Source organism: Myotis yumanensis, unplaced genomic scaffold (assembly GCF_028538775.1).
Source record: "Myotis yumanensis isolate MYYU_CA2020_CCGP unplaced genomic scaffold, mMyoYum1.0.hap1 SCAF_10, whole genome shotgun sequence".
NCBI lineage: Eukaryota > Metazoa > Chordata > Mammalia > Chiroptera > Vespertilionidae > Myotis > Myotis yumanensis.
Window position 1 is genome coordinate 25,334,885 of NW_027223761.1, and position 23,354 is coordinate 25,358,238.

Consider the following 23,354-nt stretch of genomic DNA (forward strand, 5'->3'; position numbering starts at 1 on the left):
GCAATATGGAAATTATGATTTATCCTACTACAAAGTCTGATTACTTGAACAGAAAATATATATATAGCTACAGCCTAGGTTGTTAACATGAGGGGGTGGGTTAACATGGCTGGATAGAAGAGGAAACGAAGAGAAGAAAAACAAAAAAAAGGAAAAAAGAAAAGGACTATATATTTCAAAACTAGTGTATTACCACATTTATGCATTTATAAAGTTATGTAGATGTATGGGTAAAACAAAATTAAACATTTAAAAAATTCTAATCTTGACAAAACTAATTTATCTACCCGATTTCTCTCTATTCCCCAATACATTCTCTCAGCTTGGTTCAGAATGTATTCCTTTACCTGCCTCACAAAAATAACCAAGTACTTCTCTCCATTACTTCTTTTAGGAATGTTTCCACTTGCTGTTCATCATCCAAGTCCTCTGAGGCCTGGTGATGCCCCACCTCTTCCCTGAATACACCCACCCACACCAAATCTCTTCTGAGCTTCTTTATCCTTGCTAGATAATTCAGCACTTAATTATATAGAACTATGAGTTGTTCTCTGATTATCATATGCCAGTTGGCCATGTCTCCCCAACTATTAATCCTATTTTAAGTTTTCTTTTTTCAACAGATGCATCACCAAATTGTACCTTCAGTCTGGTGATTGTTATGCATAGCATAATGCTTGGTCTTTGGTTTCCAAAGGGAGACAGCTAAGAAAGTATACAGCCTTCACCTCAGAAGATTTCAGTTAGAGTTTATGCTGTTACTTCCTAAGGGATGTGCCTGAATACATTTTATTCCTCTGAACCTTAGTTATAAGTCTCTGATACTTAATGCAATAATGTTTTTAAACAGCCTGAGTTGTGAAAAGAGTGCTAATTTTAGAGTCACCCAACCTGGCCTTAAATGTGGATGGGGTTAAATCACCTAGCAATTAAAATACGTCTAATTATGATTTCTACAATAGATAGAAATTTTGTCTGTTACTAGTTTGTAGGATCAAGCCAATATTTATGAATGGTTGAGAACTCTGTCTCTTCAGGAGACAGACTGGGTTGCAAATCCTGGTTCAACCCCCAATGAGGGCAGAAGTAGTGAGACCACACACAAGTCACATCACATGTATAATCTTCATTCACTTTACCTGTATATGATAGTAGTCCTGGCCTCATAGAGTTGCTGGGAGGAATCAATGAACCCACACAAAAAGTCTTAACACAGTACTTGGCACATACAATAATTCAGTAAATACAAGTTCCTCGTAATATTCTTATTGTCATAAATATTAACTAACAGTTTGCTTTTATACATGTGATTATTCATTAGTTTACCATTTCTCCTTGCTAATTTCCACTTAATAATCTTTTTGGGGGTGTGTAGAAACTTAAGATATATCTCTATATGCCACTTAATATAAGAAAGCCATTTAGACACAAACTGGTGAGTAATGTTAAATAGTAAAGAAAGAAGATAATAGCAATATCAATAGCAGAGGAAAGCTAACGTACTGGTTGCCATGGGGCATGGTGGATTTTACTTATATATGGTGAGACTGATTTTCAGAATATGATTTTGAAAGAAAGAAGCAGAAACCTTTTCAAAGGTCTGACTCGTGGTAACCAAGTTCAGAGGCTATAGTAATAATCCTAATACTGTGTTGGAAGAAACAAATAACACCATGCCGATGAGTGAAATTGGACCCTTATTTTATACCACTCACAAAAATTAACTCAAAATGAACCAAGACTTAAATATAAGATTTGAAATTGTACAACTACTAGAAGAAAACATAAAGAAAAAGGTCCTTCACATTGGTCTTGACAATGATTTTTTTTGGATGTGACAAAAATATTGCAACAAGTGAACACAACCAAAGCAAAAATAAACAAGAGGAACTTCATCAAACTAAAAAGCTTCTGCATAGAAAAGAAATCAGCAAAGTAAAAAGACAACCTGCAGAAACTGGAGAAAATAATTTCAAACAATATACCTGATAAGGGATTAACATAAAGATCTATAAAATATATACAACTCACTAGCAAAACAAACAAGTCATGCAATTAAAACATGGGCAAGCAACTGAATAAACAAGTCTTTCCAAAGGCTTACAAGTGCCAACAGGTACATAAGAAGATGCTCAATATCACTAATCATCAGATAAATGCAAATTAAAACCACAATGAGATATTGCTTTACACCTGTCAGAATGGCTATTATTAAAAAGACAATACTTCTTACCATTTGCAACAGCATGGATGGAACTGGATAGCATTATGCTAAGCGAAATAAGCCAGTCAGAGAAAGATAAATATCACATGATCTCACTCATTTGTGGTATATAATGAACAACATAAACAGATCCAGAGACAGAGAAGCATTGATCAGACCATCAAACCTCAGAGGGAAGGTAGGGGAGGGTGGGGGTAAAGGGGAGAGATCAACCAAAGGACTTGTATGCATGCATATAAGCCTAACCAATGGACACAGACACCAGGGGGGTGAGGGCATGAGTGGTGGGTAGGGGGTAAAGGGGGGATAAGGACACATATGTAATACCTTAATCAATAAAGAAAGAAAAGACAATAGACAAAAAATGTTGGAGACTGGAGAAAAGAAAACCCTTGTGAGCTGTTGGTGGGAATGTAAATTGGCACAATTACTATTAGAGAAAGTATGGAGGTTCCTCAAAATTTTTTTTAAATAGTAGAAATACCATATGATCCAGCAATCCCACTTTTGGGTATATATACAAATGAAATAAAAAAAAACAGATTATTCAAGAGATATTTGCTCCCTATGGTCATTGCAGCATTATTCACAATAGACAAGACATGGAAACACTTTAGTTAATGAGCGGATGAAGGGCTAAAGAAAGTAATGTGTGCAATATAGTGTTATTCAATTTCAAAAAATAAGAAAATCCTGCCCTTTGTGACAACATGGATAGAGCTTGAGGGCATTATGCTAAGTGAAATGAGTCAGAGAGAGAAAGGCAAGTTCTTTTATGTTCTTACTTATATGTGTAATCTACAAAAACCAAACTCAGTAGAAACAGGGTAAAATAATGGTACCAGGAACTAGTGGTGGGGGAAATGGAGAGATGCTGGTCAGAGGGTACAAACTTCCAACTATAAGATGAATAGTGTTCCGGGGGCCTAATGTACAGTATGGTGGCTATAATGAAAAAACTGTATTATATACTTGAAAGTTGTTAAGAGAGTAAATCTTAAAAGTCATCTTCACTAAAAAAGCTAATTATGTGAGGGGATGGAGGTGTTAACCAACTTTATTATAAAACCTTATCCCATCTAATAAAAGACAAAAAAGGTAATTAACTGTACCTCCGCTACACTTCCCATTGGCTACTCAGCAAGATATGCAAATTAACTGCCAACAAAGATGGCGGCCAGCAGCCACACAGCTGAAGCAAACATGAGGTTTGCTTGCTCCAGTGATGGAGGAAGCCAAGGTTCCCAGCCTGCCGCGGCCCAGCTCTGAGCTCTGGAAGCAACAATGTTGAAATTATAGAAGCTAAACAAACGCCAGATACCTACTTTTAACCAGCCGGGGCCTCAGAGCTTAGAGCACCAGTGATGGCAACAATGTTTCAATTATAGAAGGTTAAAAAATCGCAGAATAAAAAAAAGAAAGAAAAAAAAGAGAGGCTGGGAGCTTCAGTTGCCTGCCAGCCTGAAAACGGCCCTCAGACCCTCACCCAGACTGGCCAGGCATCCCAGTGGGGACCCCCACCCTGAAGGGGGTGTGGCCACCTGCAAACTCACCCAGGGTAGCCAGGCACCCAAGCAGGACCCCCACCCTATCCGGGACACCCTTCAAGGCAAACCAGCGGGTCCCCACCCATGCACCAGGCCTCTATCCTATATAGTAAAAGGGTAATATGCAAACTGACCCTAACAGCAGAACGACTGGGAATGACTGGTCACTATGACACACACTGACCACCAGAGGACAGACGCTCAATGCAGGAGCTGCCCTCTGGTGGCCAGTGCACTCCCACATGGGGGAGCTCTGCTCAGCCACAAGCCAGGCTGACGACTGCCAGTACAGCGGTGGTGGTGGGAGCCTCTCCTGCCTCCTCAGCAGCACTAAGGATGTCTGACTGCAGCTTAGGTCTGCTCCCCGCTGGCAAGTGGACACCCCCAAGGGCTGCTGGGCTGCCAGAGGGATGTCTGACTGCCATCTTAGGCCCAATCTCCTGGGGAGCAGGCCTAAGCCAGCAGGTGGTCAACCCCGAGGGGTCCCAGACTTCAAGAGGGCACAGACCAGGCTGAGGGACCCCCCCCTCCACCGAGTGCACAAATTTTTGTGCACAGGGCATCTAGTTGAATACATATGTATATTGCATGTCATGTTATACACATGCAGTAGATCATCACATTGTATACCTTAAACTTACACATATTATATGTTAATAATACCTCAATAAACCTGTAATAAAATAATATGAATAAAATACTAATAAAATTATGATTATGCTAGGGAAAAAAGCACTGCTTTGAGGACAAGCAGTCATAGCACATATTCAGGACATATATTTTATAAAACACACTTCCACACCACATGCACTGGAAAATAGATTCTGTAAAGTCTAAATCCAAGGCAAGGTAATGATTTGAGAGATTAGGCTAACATTAGGCTATGATGGCTCCATGTACTCATCTCAAATAACATTAGGCTATGATGGCTCAATGTACTCATCTCAATTTGGTGTTGGGACAGGGGGATCTCTTGGGCCAGAGTTAATTCTTCCATGAACAGTTCTCTAACAAGTATTGCCAATGTCTGCTTCTCTGATTTCATGTTCTCTTGCTTGAACTATCTACCTTCTGAATGATTTCATCTCTGTTTACTCTTAAAATGTAATTGATTATTAGCTAATAGCCAATTATTTGGTTAACCAATAGGCTTGTTCTCTTGATGACTGGACCTCAAAAAGTAGTTGATTGGTAAGTATATTTTGCATTTATTTGATTTTGTCTATTGTGCCAGTTTATTATTATTATCATTATTTGTATGTGTGTGTACTAAATTTTAAAGGCTTTTAGGGCATTTTTCTCTTTAACATATACGTATGTGTGTATTCATGTCTATATAAGTTATATAGTTACTAAATAAAATTTACACTAAATATCTTATATCAAAAGTTATAAGAAAGGGTATATTAAATGATTTGCACAGTGGCCTTTTGCTGATTAATTTATTAATACTTACTATGATATCACCAAATTATTATCTTTTCATGTAAATACATTTCTTAAAACAAGTGTTGCAAAGATTTTTGATGTAAGCTCTTGTAGTAGACATTTGGAAGTCAAAGCCATTTCACTAGAAGCTTAGGATGAAAGGAAATAAATTACAGAGGTGAATGTGCTCTGCAAACTGCATGATGAGCTACATTGATAATTAATAATATGATACTGAAAATTTGTGTTAAATTTTCACAGCCCACAAAGACTCTGAAGTTGCTAATTCATTATACTGAAGAGCCAAGGTGGCAGGATTGCCTGAAACTCCATCCTCACCTTCATTATATATGCCATTGGCAGCCCACACACTCTTCTCAAGCCCATGATGAGATGAGTACTTTTGCAGGCCTGTGAGAGGGAACAAAAGAACATTTGCTTAGAAACTCAGTAGACCAGAAAGAAAGACAGTAGAAAAATTATTAAAAGGAGCTTTTCATGTTCACTATAGCTGCTGTAAAACTGCTATGTGGTATAGATCAAATAAATTAGTTATGAAAAGTATGTAGGAGGACACGACTTTCAGTTAAATGGGTTAGAAACTAAGCAGGTGGGTAGGCTCTATTTGCTGTTATGCAAGCTGATTTAGCTGTCATCTTTGAAAGAGCTTAGAATGGTTACATTTTCCACTTACATTTTCCCTGGGTGAGTAACACGGTCTTTTAATAACCTTCCCACCCAACCTTAAAAGCTGTATCTGACAATTGTATGTAGAAAATTATGGAAAAGTCATAGGTAGATCCTCATAGGTCATCCAGGAATTCCTAAAGTTAAGTAGAAGCTCCAATTAAGGTTGTGGAAGTATAAAGTAAAATATATACGTAACATTACAAAAGAAACATCAGGATTCTACAGTTGGCTGAAGAGTGTAGAAAGGGAAGAGATGGAAATTTTAAAAAATTGTGGTTTGTCCTAATTTTGCAGACACTAGGAGACCTGAACATGACAAATGTTTTCTGTTTACCAAGTCAGGGATGAAAGCTGAAAATTCAGGCTGGTGTGAGGAACCATAGGCTGTTTCAGACATAACTTTGGTTAAGTTTGGAGCAATTCAGTACATGTTATAATGGATATAAATAACCATTCTGTAATTTGTAATCTATCAGGAGCCTGAGAGAGAGGTAAGAGTGGGAGACATAATTGAGATGTTGTTCACACAGAGGTCAGGACTTAACCTATATGAGGAGTAGGTTCTTGGAAGAGAAGAATAGGAAGAAAAAAGTACAGGAGGTCAAGACAGATTCTTAGCCAATAGTTTCAGCAGGTTGGCAGAAGAAAACCAGTGAGGTAGTGAAAAGCCTTAAGTGAAATGTTTTTGGGGAAAAAACAACTATGATATTTTCAACTCTATATTGAAAAAAAAACTATATTCTAAATGTAGTTGTCCACTTTGTATCACTTACAAATGCTAGTCTGTGTCAGGATGTGTATCTGGCCAAATGTTTCATATTGTGTATGAAAAACAGTAATAAAAAGTTCAATAAGGAATTTTGAAAGAAGAGAATTACATTTGACTAGTTCATCTTCAGAAAAACAAAAGTGAATTAAAATATTTCACTAAAATTTTTGTTTTTAAGTAAAAGTCTCTCCAGACTACTTATTAAATATTAGATATTAAATTAGCCATTGATGGGATACTCCTCCTTTTTCAGGCTTCATGACTAAGGCAAAAATTGTTTGTAGTCTGACTCCATGGAAGAACTTACACTAGTCTTACTAAATCCCTTAAATAAACTGGCCAATATGGACAACAAAATCATGGGAGCTACTAATAATCTTGAAAGAGGTGGGGGAAGGGAGGACAGCCAGTGCCAGAAGTTGTTTATTTTAAAATGCTGAGACTATTCAATGATGCTTGCAACCACTAACTGATTCAAGGAATGATGATTTCTAAACTTGACTGAATCTAAATCACATACTATCAATGCTGAGACACAATATAATTTATAATTATTTTCTTGATTAGGATCAAAGTTGTGTGGAATATTGTTATTTGTTGGTTTTTATTTGTTTGGTTTTTTTTTTTTTCTTTTCAAAGAAATAATGAAGCAGTTCAGGATGAAATTGAGTCCAGACCAACCAACTGGATAACCTTGGGAAGTTCACTCTTCCTTAACCTCTCTTTCTGTATCTGAGGGGATTGAACTGAGTGATCTAAACTCTCTTTTCTCTTTAAAATATTAAGTTTCCCACTTACTTAAATGGAGTTATCATAATTTTCTTATCAACTTGGTGTAACCTGACCATTCACATAGTTGTAATATAGATATGGATATAGGTATGATATATGCAATGTAGGATGGTATGACATTATATTTAAGCATTAGTTTTTAGTGTAATAGATTTTTTAGAAAAGTTACTTATGGGAGGTTTAAAGGAAAACATGCTATGAGCCATGTGGGAAATAGAACACTTTATGAAATATAAGGTGGCAAGAGTCCTGCTTCTAGGTTGAAAAACTTTTAGGAGATAGGGAGAGAAGAGTAGATGGTTGTTTAGCTCAAAGACAGTAGTGTGTGTGTGTGTGTGTGTGTGTGTGTGTGTGTGTGTGTTTGCTATTGTGAAATATTATATAGAAATGTGAACACACCATATAAACACAGAGGCTTTTAAGAACTTATGAAACAAATACTCAGAAATGAGCATTTCCTTGTTGGTTGGACCACGATAGCAACTCCATTCATAGCAACACGAGGTCACAGCAAGTACTCAAAATGTCAGTACAAACCAGGGTATATCACCAGGCTGAGAGAAAGAGAAAACCATAGGATTTCACTTTTATGGGGACAAATAAGAGTGTTTCAGAGCATATTCTGTGACTACAATCCAGTAAAATTAGAAATTAATTATAAAAGTTTTTAAAAAGATAATCTTAATTGAATGAAGGAGGAAATCAAAACACTATTACAGATGGCAGTCATTTCTTAGAAAGGTCACATTTTTATTAAGAGAGTGGCCAACCGAGCCATTCTACCTCTACTTTAAATAAAAACATAATTTACTTTACTTTTATTTCTCATCCAGCCTGGATGCTACCATTTTAAAACTATTTAAACCACTCATCAAGGCCATTTTATTCATTTACTAGGTTAAGAAACAAGAGGCCCAGAAAGCCCAGTTATTTGACCAATGTTACAAGGCTATGAATGATATAGGACAAGAATCCATGTGCCTAGACTTTTAAAGTTCCATATGGAAATTAGAAAGCTAATCACAGGGGGTAATTCTGGATTTTCTACTGGGTTGCTTTATCTTATGAAACTCAACATTATGAAGAGGTAATTAAGTAGTGCCATTTTCCTAACAATGATATGAGGGATATGATGCCAGGATAAGTTACTTTTGCTCAGCCGAGCTCTTGAGTATATATGAAAAGACAGGTTGGGCACCTGCTGGGAATTAACACAAAACTTTTTAAACACACCTGTTCTGAAGAAGAATATCACCATGAAAGCTCCCAGCTGGTTGTTCTTGTATAACTGCCAAAATCTGAACAAGTAACACCCCCTGGTCCTATAATAACATAAGGCAGAGTCTGATTCGTGATCTGGCTCTAAAGAGAACCAATAAGGTAAAGTGTAATCAGGAAAGTCCATGGATAGAACTGTACAAATCTTGTGCACCATGGACCAATCTCTCTCCTCTGGGCTATAGCTTCCCTATGTGCAGTGAGGTGGCGGGGTTGATTGTTAAAATCACTTTCAATTTGTATATATTTGGTTAAGCTAGTTGAGTGTGCAGTTTTTGTTCATATTTTTTGTGTGTTTTTAAAATCAGGATCAATGTTGTCCAGAGAGGAAACAGCCCCTCCCCCCAAAAAAGAAAAATATTAGCAATTGCATCATGACATTGAATCAAGCCCTTGAATTCTTATTTTTAAAAATACCATATCTGATAGAACTGTAATGTGACATAAGTATTATTAAAAATTATTTTGAATAGAATAGGGGAGATGCAAAGTATTACTTTTAAATATGAGGTGTGTGTGTGTGTGTATGTGTCACACTTACTCCATACATATATACCTGCACACTTAAACTACAACTGGAGGTAAAATCATGCCAAAATGGGAACTGATCTCCTTCAAATTCATAACAATAACCTCAAGTGGTACTTAATGCGGCCTAACAGTCAAAATATATTTCCCTGATTACCTTCTTTTCCCAGTCTCCAACAAAACTATTTCATATTTTATTTCCTCACTTCAAACTCTGTCTTCTAACACCTCCTCTCCAACCCTCACTTTGAGTTGATGATTTGGCTTCCTATTTCACTCAGAAGATTAAAGCAATCTGAAGAAAACTTCCACAGCTCCCACCCACCTACCAGCATTTGTACTAATAGATTCTGACTTCATTGTCTGATACTCAGATACACTAACTGCCCTTCCAACTAAGCCCATCTCCCCTACTTATGCCATCCTCTCAGCAACCTTGGGACATCAGCCCAATAATTTCCCCATGCTCTCGCCTTACAGAATCAAACCTAGATTCTGTTCCTCCCTCTCACCAACATGCAAGCCTGCTGTTTCAGTTTCTGAAAACACCAACCAAGATAGTAGTTCTGGTGGCTTCTCCTCAATTTGTGTGCTCTCATTTGCTCCAAAATTCCACAAAAGCAGGGTCAATAGTCACTATTTCTAATTCCTCTTCTTAAATGTTCTACAATATTTTTTTTGTCTTGTAACTCTACTAAAACTACTAAAGTGCCCAATGACTGCTTCAATGTCAAAGTCAATGGTCAATTCTTAGCCTCCAGCTCACTGATATATTTAGGGCATTTGACATAATTTATTGTGCCTTTCTAGTGGGTACACTTTTCTCACTTGGCTTCCGGAGTCACGCGTTGCCTTGGCTCTTCTCCCACCACACTGCATGCTCCTTCTTAGGCTCCTGTCTGCATTCCTCTCATCTATTGACATGTTAACTATGGAAAGGCCCATGGATCAATCTTTGTGCCTTTCTCTTCTCTGTCTTTATTCTCTACCCTTGATGACCTCATCCTCTCTCATATTTTTAAATATTATATATACATGTATATCTCCTAAATGCACACCTCTGGTCCAGATATCTCTCCCTAACTCCAGGCATATGTCACGGGTCTGCCTTCTTCACATTCCATTGGATCTGAAAGAACCATGTTCAAACTCACTCCAAATGAACTTCTGATATTGCTCCCAGACCATATTCGCCCACAGTTTTCCCATCTCAGTTGAAAGTAAGTTTGGGGTTGACAGTAAATAGACATGAGACAGATGGATCTAAAATGAAATCCAGCTAATGTGACTCCTTTGCTTGAAACCCTTCACTCAATGTAACTCCCACTTCACTTCGAGTAAATGTCTGAGTCCTTGAAATTATTATATGACAACAATCACTACCAAGCCTGACATAACCTTGCTTGACATTGCAGATATAAAAACACATCTGTTTCAGGGAAAAAATTTTCCATAGCCTCCAGTTTCCATGTGTAGAGATTTCAGTAGAGTATACTTATGACCTCTCATCTGTTGGGAAAATTTTAATTTATCTGAGTTATGTGATTTGAAAGTTTGGGAGAAAAGGGAACTAGTAGTGCTTGCTTCAGTAATTTATTCTTCTTCATTTTAGTCTGTTCCCCTCTCTCCTGCCACAAAATTTATTGACACTATGGGGTCACCTGAGGTTCCCAGCTATTGATGTCTAGGTGTCAGATTCAGGAGAGGAAATTGGGCAAGCTCATTTGGCCACACATCAAAGTCCCAGTCTTCTGGCTTTCATCAATTATACAACTGACCTTTAGATATCCATCTGTCAGTATCTAAGTCTCTATTTCTCAATTGTTTCAGAATTTAGGCAGGGAAGACAAAGGTGATATCCATGGACTCCATTAAAATACCAACATGTTCAAGGATTGAGAAACTAGTTTCTAAGTTCCCATTGTTGCATGTATATTTTGAGGGCAGGAGGGTTTAGTGGAAAAAATGGAGGTCTGGTTCAGTCTTGGCTTGTAATGTCAGATGTGTTACTTACTATATCACCCTGAGTCCAGTAATTCATGTATCTCAACCTCTTTTTCATGATCCACACAACGAATAATGAGTCCTTTGTTGCATTGTTGTGAAGTTAAAAAAAATATAGAATCAATTTAATAAATGATTGAAATAAAGATAGAAATCATTTCTTACCAGTATATATGAGAAAGTTGTCTATGACAATCAAAATAATTGAGTGGTGGCAGCATTTTGGGGGAAAATGATCAGTATTTTATTTTGAAAGGAATGAAAAATAAATTTTCTTCTTGCTAAACTGAAGTTGATTAGTGAAGGAAAAAAGGCATCACAAATCTGTTCAAATCTACAATAGCTGATGGAGGTGGGTGGAATAATCTTGATTTATCCAGCCCCCTGCCTGTATCATTCATAATTACATGTTTTAAAGGTTTATGCAAAATTATTGATCATTATTGGATAACAAACCAATAAGTATTTGTCTGTGTTAGAACAGTGACACTCCCTGGTTATTCCTGATATTGACAGAAATACTCACTACTAAAAAATATCCTGTTTATAAAGCAAAATTGAAAATGTTTCTGATAGATGTAGCAAAGTAAAAAGACAATACCTAAGGGCATCTAAAGGTAATAAAAGGAAATACTTAAATACTATGGGGTAAGAAGGAATTCACATGTGGAAGAGTTGAATAATGGGGCATACTAGTATTTGGCCAGAAGAAAGAACAGAAGCATCCAATGATTGCTAACTTTAATTTATGGGTAGCAATCTCATTAATTAACTCCTAAAGTATACTTTGTAAATATGTGAACCAATACAATTTTTAGAGTTATTCAGTATGGAGTGAGCCACCTTGTTTGTGTCTTCCTAGCGCTAGAGCTCCCTAAATATATTTGGACAGTCATGAATTATAGTAGCCCAAGAGAGGGTTCATTACAACGTTAGTAAGTCTAGATGATCTATATCTGTTCCAGCTCCCAGTTCTTCATACCAAGGGCTCAGAGCAAACCCATATTCATGTACCTTGGAAGCTAATAATATTTTTCATAATGAAACATGTCTCCTTTGTTTATATGTGGATTATAAAAAATTAAAAATTGTTATGGCCCTATTCATTTTGGAAATAGGGGTGCTTGTCAAATCAATGTCTTTGCTATCATTCATCAATAATTTCTCACTATAGCTGGCAGCTGTGGCTCAGCAGTTGAGCATCAAACTACGAACCAAGTGGTCACAGTTTGATTCCCAGTCAGGGCACATGCCCAGTTGCAGGCTCCATCCCCAGCAGAGGGTGTGCAGGAGGCAGCTGATCAATGATTCTCTCTCATCATTGATATTTCTATCTCTCTTTTCCTCTCCTTTCCTCTCTGAAATCAATAAAAATATATTTTAAAACATAATTGCTCACTGCAGTGAAATGTAATAGAAGCATCTACAACTTCTCACCTATGTGATGATTTTTCTATCACCTAGCACAGAATTGCAAGAATGACTGACCCCCTCATCTTCCTCTAACCTTTAACATCAGCTAGTCTTCAAGTCTCATGGTAAAGCTAACCTCAGGCTTAAGAAGGAACTCCACCTGTGTGAGTAACTGGGAAGACTGTATCATGTCAGCACATTTACTTTTGCTCTCCCTTGTAGATTGCTAAAAGACAGATGTGATTTAAATTTCAATGACTTCAATATGTTGCTTAATATTAGCCACCCATCCAAGCATTAAAGGGAGGGACAAGTAGCCTACATTCAGCACCAGCACTGTCATCGCATATAGGCATTTTCTCATCTCTTATTTTAGAGATGTTGACATTCAGTGACACAAAAAACAAACAAACAAACAAACAAACAAACAAAACCCTGCTAACCTGCCCAAGGCATTAGGGTTTTAATAAACTCATTCTTGTAATAAAAGCTCGTTTACCTTAGGCACCAAACACACACACACACACACACACACACACACACGCACGCACGCATGCACGCACGCACGCACATAAGATCAGTTACCAATACTAAAAGAAAAAAAAATAATCTTACTGCCCACTGCTATTTGATTACAGAGAATATTAAACCAATTCATTTTCTTTTCTTTGTTAATCTTCCCCCCCCCCCCACACACACACATATTTAGGAAGTGAACATCAGTGGCAGTACCATTCCAGTTAGCTTTGCAGTGTACTTATCACAAGAGAATTTCCAGGCTCATACATAAAAACAGAATCTAGAGGGAGTAAGCTCTGTAGTTTGAAAAAGGGAAAAAGCAATCTCATTAAGAACGTGGAAGGTAGAAGCATAGGTGAGGGAGGATGGGCCAAGGGAGGAATTTGGCACAAAGTGCCCATTGGGCTCTGTTTTCTCAGTGTTATTTTCAAGCAATGACACCTGTGAGAGCAAACCCAGAGATATATTAAAAGACGACTTTCAAAGTTTCAGACTGATCTGTAGCCGATGGAAAGATGAGTTGATCTACTTCCAAAATATTCAGATCTATCAAATACATATCTTTTGCGGTTAAGAAAGCTTTCTTCTGCGATTGTATTTTCGCATTCTGTTTTCAGAGCCCCCTGAGCTATTCCTCCCACTGTCACTTCAGGATGTGTAGAACCGACCTGTTTGTTTTCCGATGGGCAACGAAAGGTTGATTTCCCAGCAGGCTGAGCTAATAGCCATCTGTTAGGGTGGAACAGGGCCGACTCAAAACACAGTATTTGCCACTTTGATATCAGGAGACAACACATGAAATCCAAGGGCCTTTCTGAGCCACAGCACCTTATGAGTCAGACTCCTGGGAGGAAGGCAATCCCAAATTAGAAACACCCGACTCACTGGAAGGGCACTCATCTACCTGCTGGTGCCTTAGGGACTCTCTGAGCAAGGCTTTTATCACTCATGCCCTTCCGTGGACCGCTGCGCTGGCTGCTGTTGTCCTTGCACAGTAGTTCATGATGCAGCACCTGACCAAGGGTAGGGACACCCAGGGTTGCCCTGTCTTACATGCATCTGAAACCAACACTTCAGATCTAACAGAAATGATTAATATTCTATATGTACAGTGATTAGCAGGTCAACTGGCACTCAGATGGTTGCTGTTATTATTGTTGCTCTGTTTATGCTTATTTCTTGTTATTTATTAAGTTGGAGATACCCTGTATGACTCAAGTGCTTTGAAAACTTGCTATGGTAAAAAAAAATTATATTCATTAATGTATATAGGAAAAATAGATTTGGGGATCATGTTAAAAGTACCCTTTAATTTTTCTTAAATATTTTATTAGATATTTGCTTAAAATAAAAAATGTGTCTTAAGGTAATAACAATAGTTTTTATTAAATTTTATATAATCTTATATGCCTTACTTACTAAAATATTTTCAGATTGTTTCTCCACCAACAGTTTATGTTAGATGCTTTGTTGCCAATTATGTACATGATGAGTTTCTTCTCCCCACCCCACCACCCCTTCATTTCTTACATTTTCTTCTTTCAAAAGGATTTGATCAAGACACTAGGCACTTGTGCAAAATGGGCATACGATTTTCTAAAAGATCACAAAGTTATTAACTTTATTAAGATTTAGTCTGAGGGTGACTAGTAGGTATTACCATTATCATAGTTATCAAACGGAATGCTTTAGTAAAAAGAAGATAAAACGTATTGTGGTGGTGCTCTCTAGTGGAAATTCTGAAGGCAAGACAGCTTTAGCAATAGTTCTGCTTTTCATAGGCTTGAGACTAACTAGTCCAAACATCCAAAAACTTAATAGGAGGATGGAAGATCAGTATTTGAAATGTGCATTTCTTAAGGCAATAAATCCATTAAGAAATTAGGTTATAGTCTTCCACTTCTAAATTGAAGGATAAAAAGGAAAGTTAAAACTCTCTCATTGGTATTCATGTAATGGTTATAAAATCATTCACCTCACTGGCTTGCTTTAAGGATAAATAAAATCTGCTTCTCTTTCAATCTTGCTCCACAATTAAGTTTGAATCCTCTTTCTCCTGTACTTTGACTCATGTTCTACTCACCAGCCGTTACCATTTATTTTATGCCACTCTGCTCCAACTGCAATCTATTACCTACTGCAAGCCACCACCACCTCCTACCCACACTGATGGATCAACCCCTAACTGCCCTCCTAACTGCCCTCTATTGTGTTCAGATGGTCCATGCTGCACCCAGGACATTTAGCCCAGTATACTGAATGGAGAGTATGTCATGGCAGCCACAGATTCGACTAGGAAATGGTTCCCACTGCACATAGACCCCTCCTTTCCCTGGCTGCCAAGGCTGCAGTGATCTGGGGTTGCCTGTGCCCCCCGTGTGACATCATACCACCCATCTACCCACTCAATTCAGCACAATGCTTTTCGCTAAGTTGCCCCTGATAGGTTATGGTATTTTATTTTAAGTCTCAAAGTCTTTTCACAAATGAATCCCCACCCCTGACCATACTTTTCTCATTTTTCTTATATCTGGTTCTCTCACATTTTGCAGGTCTGAGCTTACATAATATTTTAGAGTTATCTATATCTAGATTTGGTCTCCAATCTCTCAATTTTTTTTTCTCATAGCATTCTATTTGTTTCCTTCAGAGTACTCATTACTATTTAATTCTTTATTATTCCCCATTAGAATTTAAGGTACCAGGTCTGTCTTTTTGATTATATATTTCTAGTATCCTGGATAATTGGTGTTCTTAAGTATTTATTGAATAGATTAAAAGATGGATTCATTAAAAAAAATTTCTCCGTGCAGGTTCACCTGAGTGGGCCCTCACAAAAGGTCAGTCCTTTTCTCTTTCCTGGAAGATGTGGGCTCTATTTTTAGTATCAATTATGAGCTACTCTTTATGTTGAACTAATTGTTAAATGCTTTAAATAATTAACTAAAGTCGTGGTGCTTCTGCTCTTGCTTGCAGAGCAAATGCATGGTGAAGATAATAAACTTTAAGCACCAGAATCCCTCATATTCCTGGACCTTCCAAGAACAAGAAAGAACCTTAGAAAAATACTCACATTGTCATATTTTTTTTTAGTTTTTTTTAAAGATACAGTTATGCTAACAGACTGGTACATGAGTGACATCGATTCAAAGAGGATTCAAGAGTAGCTCCTGCACAAGAAAATGTAAAATTCAGTGACATCACATAGCACATATATGAAGGGGAATCAAAAGAGATTTTTCCCTTTTTTATAGAAACCTAAAAATTGGCATGGAAATATTAATAATGAGTTGTGGGGAAAATTTTTAAACAATAACAATATTAAATATTTGATCAATGAATTTGGGGGAAGCAGTGAGTTGCATTTCAATTTTTTTTTCTGTAGAGAATGTTATAAAAATCCATTCAAAATATTGAAGAAGTATGGAGTCAAAATGTAAGAAAAGTAATTATAGATTCATGACAGGTAGTTACTTAAAACACATTATTTTTCTAGACTTTGTAATTTTTATTTTTTGACATATTTTAAAAATTTATAAATTGTTTTTGGTTTATCATTCACTTTATAATTCTATATTTGTAATTTTGTATTTTTTTTCAAAAGCCCCTCAAATTAAAGGCTACTGGGGCTTCATAAAACTTGAATTTTCTCCTGATGCTTATTTGAAGTGATAAATAAGTATTGTTTCCAACTGGATGTAGATATACTGTGTTTTTTATTTTATTTAGTCATTAGAATCATTTTTTAAATGCCACAAACTGATCTGTGCAATGCCAAGAATAACAGATTAAACTTCTTTATTAAAAATATATATTATCTTTTTTAGGAATTAATACATGCACATATTTAAACACTGAGAAGAAATAGAAAAGAAAATATTTTTAGGAAAAGATGAATCCAAAGTGAAATTAACATACAGAATGCAGACCATGGGGTCTCTAATTTTATTAGAAGTTGGCAACACATTTGCCCCTGACACATTTCCTACCAGCTAACAAGGAGAGATACACACAGGCACAGGAATCAAATAATCTATTAAGGAAAAAATAAGAAGAAGAAAACACAAAAAAATCTGTTTGCTCAGGGAAAGCACAGTTCAGATCAGTCCCTGGGCCTCAGATATATGTTTCTCTTCAGTATATTATGAGAAGGACAGTCTATGATCCTATGGACAGCATTGCCAACTATATTTCCATTGAAAATAAGTAGTTTTAGAATCTTTTGTCCAACATTCTGCATTTCAGGCTGATGGTATAATAATTGCAAAGTGAAATTCAGGAAAAAAAATAAGGAGTTCTATTGGTGACCAAGTTAATGTAACCCCAAGCCCTGCTTCACAGTCCCCTGCTGCAGATATTAATTCCAAAACAGGTTAAACAATGTATATATGCAGAGTAATGGATTCTGTGTTTTTGCTTTGCCCTGGGAAGATATGAATTACAGCTGATCTAGGTGGTTTTATCATTGCTGAGCTATAGTTTTCTTATGGGGATGAGCTGGGTTTGGGCGACATCTTTCAAAGGAGATGAGGATCCTACAGAAGATAGTTGATTGTTATAAAACCTGCCCACCCCTCATTGTAGGAAGGCCCACAGAAGGACAAAGGAAAGGTTATGTCCCTTCAACAAGATTTTCAGGAACCTATCAGCACATAACCTGGTACTTGGGCTTTGTAATTCTATGTACTCTTTTGATGAACATTAAATATTTCATACTTTTCTTGCCAAAATATGTTTGATAAAAATGTCATATAAATGTTTTTGCTGACCCTGGTTTACCTAAGTAAAAATTACTGTAAGGTATTAAAAGTTGTTACACATATTTACTCCTGTTCAGAATATCGTTGCCAAATTTTAGTTTCTAAAGCTTAAAGTTTTCCATAATCTTTTAAACTATGTGTGAAGAGGAATCTCTCTCAAGTCATCTGAGGTAGAGTTTGAACAGAGTTGCATCTAATAACATTTTGGGAGGAGGGTCCCTTTAGGCCTACTTTAATTATTTTAGTCTCTCAATTTTCCTATTCTCAACAGGAATTTAGATTTGGCTTGAAATGTTTCAACAATGAAGAGAAAATAATTATTTCCTATGCGTTCATTATTTTTAATGGAAATTGAATGCCTGCAATAGTATTATGTACACCTGATGATGTTGAAGCCAGTCTGTAAGCTGGGTGACCTTGGACAAGTTACTTAACCTTTGTATGTCTTTATATCTTCATCTGTAGAAGAGAGATGATAATGTTAATTACTTCATACGTTTATAGTAGGAATTAAGTGAGTCACTACATAAAAAGTACTTTTAACAGTGTTTGGTACACAGTAAAGTATTATCACTCCTATGTGCCAAGCGCTGGGGATAAAACAATGACAGTGACAGATATGACACATGTTCTTACTGACGTTGGCAGCTGTGGGAATGAGCCTGTCAGATCTCTGACTCCAGGGAGCATGAAAGACCGGCTGCCCTGTTGCTATACTCTAAAATCTATTACTGCTTTCGGTGAGGAGGCTTGTCAGCTGCTCCTGACGATAACTGAGTGGAGTGGGGATGCTATGGAAGCACCCTCCTGGGAAATGGAGACCTGTTCCCTCAGGGGATGTTGATTCCAGACAGATGAGCAGTTAGCAGGGTTGAGGAGTGGTGGAAGGTGGGGGGCAGGGGGGATTTGACTATAAAAAGGAAGCACAATAGAAATTTTTGAGGTGACAGAATAGTTCTGTATCTTGATTTAGTAGGACTACACAACTTTATACATGTGACATGACATAGAACTATACACATGCTGTCCCATATAAGTTTCCTGATTAAAAAAAAAAAATGTTTTCAATGATTTTTAGAGAGGAGTAAGAGGAGGGGAAGGGGAGGGGGAGGGACGAGGGAGAAAGGGGGGGAAGAGGAGAGGAGGGAGGGGGTGGGGGCGAAAAATTGATTGGGTGCCTCCTGTATGCACTATGACTAGGGACCAAACCCACAACCTGGGCACGTGCACTGACCTGGAATCGAACCGGTAACTGGCAACATTTTGGTTCATGGGACTGGACCATGCTCAACCAACTGAGCTACACCAGTCAGGGCAAGTTTCCTGATTTTGATATCATACTCTGATTCTACATGAGGTAACACTTGGGAAAGATTGTCATAAAAAATGGTAAGAGTAAGGATCCCCTATAAAAATTCCCTCTTTATAAAATGCAATGAGAAAACTGGCAAACCTTGTCAGAATTAACTTTTTAAGAACTTTGGAAAGGAACCAAAGATTTTCAGAAATCCAAGAAGAATTTATTCAAGAAAAATGGCTGAATGTCATTAAGAACAGCAAGCTATGCCCATCCAATCTCCCAGATTCACAGTAACCTTAAAATACAACAGCCCATATTGTCACAGGGATGTGAAGTACAGCATAGGGAGTGTATTCAATAATATTGCAATAATTTTGGACGATGCCAGGTGGGGACTTGAAGTATCAGGGGGACTACTTTATAAAGTAGATGACTGTCTAACCACGACGCTGTACACCTGAAACTAATGCAAAATTTGGAATATAAATTGTAATTGAGAGATAAAAAAGAATCAGTAACTAAATAAATTTGATTTGAACATCTTAAATAAATACAACAGTGCAAACTCACAGTAACAATCAAAAGCCTGGCAATTACCAGAGAGGGGCAGAATAGGGCTGGACCCCCCTTCAAAGACTCCTTCCCAAACAGTTGTCCTTATTTGACCTCCTGACTGTCTGGTGGACACCTGGAAGACCCACTTGCAAGCTCTCTTGACTTGACTTGACTCAGAGCTTGCACATTGCAACAAGACTAACCATACTGAGTGTCTTTTCATGTACTTATTGAACATGTGTATGTCTTCTTTGAAGAAATGCCTCTTCAAGTCCTTTGTCCATTATTTTATTTTTACTTTTTTGTCACAGTGTAGGGAAGTTCTTTATGTATGTTTGTGTAGGAACCCATACACAAACAGCCTTAAAGGCTGAAGGGATGAAGCACTTATTTTCTCTCTCTGGGCTTACTGTTATGGCCACCAGACTTGCTTTCTTGCCTCCAATTTCTCCCACATTCCTACACAGTTACCTCTTCCCAGGACACTTGGATTTCCCTGGACTAGCCCTTGGATGCTATGTGATGACTTCTAAGAACTAGAGCATAAAGGTGTGAAAGTAGAGATGTCTACACAGCAGCGTGTTCAAATCCCAGGATTCAGTACACACATCACATGCCTCCTACCCCCCACCCCCCCACCCCCACACAGTCTCCATCTGAGTTTGGGTTGCCCTAGAAGAAGATCCTGAGACAAAATTTCAGATGCAAGTAGTTTCCTTGGAAGGTACAGAGAACACTAATAGAGAAGTGAGAAAGTGATATAGGGAAGACAGATAATAAAAGGATATATTAACTAGAAAGTTACTACTATTTAGAGTTCAATCTATTGGGGAACTTGGAGACACCAGTGCAAAATTCAATTCTCTCAGAATTAGGACACCTGAGGCCAAACCAGCCATGATATGTTTGTGCCAACTACTGAAGACTATCTATTGATGTCTGCTTGCTTTGCTTTTTTTGCTCTCTGAGACAGTTAAGTAAAAATAAATAGTAAGATCTGAGTAAGGATAAATAAAATGTTTATAATCAACTATGACTCTTTGGACTCCATAAGGATAGAAAAGACAATATTAACTGGATTACATTCCATAGTATGTTCTATTGAGCCAGGACTTAATTTATACTCTCAACATCAGCAACACCTTCATTTCTCTGCCTCTGCTCTATTATCATAATGCTGCTTCATGTGGTAGTAACATCTTTGAGGATTCATAGTTAGTAGAAAAGTACAAGTCTCTTTTCCAGAAGAATTAGCAAAGGTCTCAATTTTGCCCTTTTAATAAACACATACACACTCTTAAGGCATTTGCTAACTGCTTATTTTTATTAAAACAATGTCTGTGTCATCTCATCAAAAATAAAACTATGAGAAAAATACTCACACCAATAACTTATTATTTGGTAAACTGTGAAATACCTATTTTTTTGTGTGGATGAATTTATTTCTGACTTAAATTGTTCCCTATCCCATGAATAAAGGCAGAAGCAAACACCTTCAGCGCAATTTGAATGGCGACCACTAGAGGGCAAGCTTACCTCACACTGTGACCCCCTAGCAAACTGCTGCTTTCATTCAGGGCATGACAGAGCAATGCAAGTGACTTCGACCTCCACAGAGATTATGGAGACCCCATTACTCTTAAAAGGAGAGGTCAATCTTTCAAATGACAGAGATGAAATGTCATTTGAGTGACTCTGAATCCAAGCTGACCAATTATACCCATAAAACCCAAAGGTCATGAAAAGCAGAGAGGCAAAGAATGTCATTTTGAGGGATATAACCTCCAGAGGGAGGAAGGGGGTGGTGAGTTAGCTTAGACAATTTTAGCTTTACAGAAGACAGGTGGAGGCACTTTCAGACACATTAATGTGACTATGAAAACATGTTCTAGCCCGTGGTCGGCAAACTGCGGCTCGCGAGCCACATGCGGCTCTTTGGCCCCTTGAGTGTGGCTCTTCCTAAGCCTTAGGAGTACCCTAACTAAGTTAATAACAATATACCTACCTATATAGTTTAAGTTTAAAAAATTTGGCTCTCAAAAGAAATTTCAATCGTTGTACTGTTGATGTTTGGCTCTGTTGACTAATGATTTTGCTGACCATTGGGGATGATTGAATGTGGGAAATACATAAATGCGCAGACCCTGTGATGGGAGGTACTATAAACAGTACAATGAATGGACAGAGGGAGTGTGTGGCTATAGAGAAGAGGTCCATTGAGAGAATAAACCAAACAGATCACCAAGGTTTGGACTATGTGAGGTTTTCAGCCATGGTCCAGTGAGTCACTCTCTCTCAAGGGAACCAGGTGAATATAGACATTTACACCAGACAATGGCAACAGCTGAACATTTTAATTCTCTAGGGTGCTATATCTCAGAAGAGCATAGGACAGGAATTCTTGTTCCAACCAGAGTCTGGGTCTCATTTCAAGGGAAAGTAACCAATAGCTATGAGAAGAAGATGTCTGCTGTGTAGACATATATACTTTCACAACAGGTGACACACTAACTTAGCTATGTGACTCTGAGCAAGTCATGTCCCCCTTCTGAACCCCACCTCCTCCTTTAGCCACCAAGAATTTGGGCCCAATACTTCGTAAGAATTTGTTGAATCTTTGGAGATAAATAGACTCACTTTCCTGCCATGAGCTTTGTCGAGAGTGGAGCTCTTATTTTTCCCCTTTAAAAGGTCTCTTGAAATACAAGAACATCATTTAAAAGTGAGATCTTGCTGTAGATGGATATGTTCTAGTATTAGATGAGAAGGGGAATAAAACCACATCCATTTAAAATCTGACAGAGGACCAGGGAGAATAAAACCCTCTTGGTCTAATGACAGGACTAAATTGGGTTCTGTTTCAAGTTGCCATTGAGTTTCTGAGTTCTTTAGAAGAAAGGTAAAACAGTCTCAAAAAGAATGATGTATAGAACGGATTAATTTCCAGAGCATTCACAGATGCCATTTATGTTGCAAGTCTTCCTTCCTGAATTGTTTTCAATTTTCAATTGAGGGGTTATTTGAAAGCAAATGTGTGAACCTGGTGAAAGGGAGAAAGAGAGTGAGGAGGGAGTGTGGGAAAGAGAGACTTTGTAATGACTTCCATGTGAGGAGAGCCTTGGAACCTTTCTCCAACCTCACCTCCCTCCATCCTTTGTTTCACTTTATGGTTGGAACACATCATAATTCCCCAAATTATACACTATTTTACTCTCCAAAAACCGGTAGGGAAGATATTGTTATTTCCTTTTACAAATCAGAGAGAATACAGCTTCAGAGAGGTCAAGACAATTCTTTACTGAAGGTTACTATTGGTAGAGCCTGATAGCGATGATTCCCTTGGATAGTATCAATTTCATTTCAGGTGCATTTTTTAGAACATATTCTTTGTGCAGAATTCATATAACTTAGTAATTCATATGACTACTCCTAAGTATTGTTAAGTATCTGCCTTATATATTATGGGATTTCTATTTCTATAATTTATTCAGAAATAAACAACAGAAATTTACTTTCTCACAGTTCTGGAGGCTACAAGTCCAAGGCC

At 37.5% G+C, this 23,354-nt stretch overlaps 1 protein-coding gene across 1 annotated transcript in view; it reads right to left on the bottom strand.

Annotated features, from left to right (window-relative positions):
• Positions 1-23,354, bottom strand: part of ANO3 (anoctamin 3) — a 263,819-nt gene that overhangs the window by 209,645 nt on the left and 30,820 nt on the right. Inside the window, exon 2 of the mRNA XM_070428141.1 lies at positions 5,539-5,610. Coding sequence (XP_070284242.1) covers positions 5,539-5,610 — 72 coding nt within the window. The remainder of the gene's footprint in view (positions 1-5,538; positions 5,611-23,354) is intronic.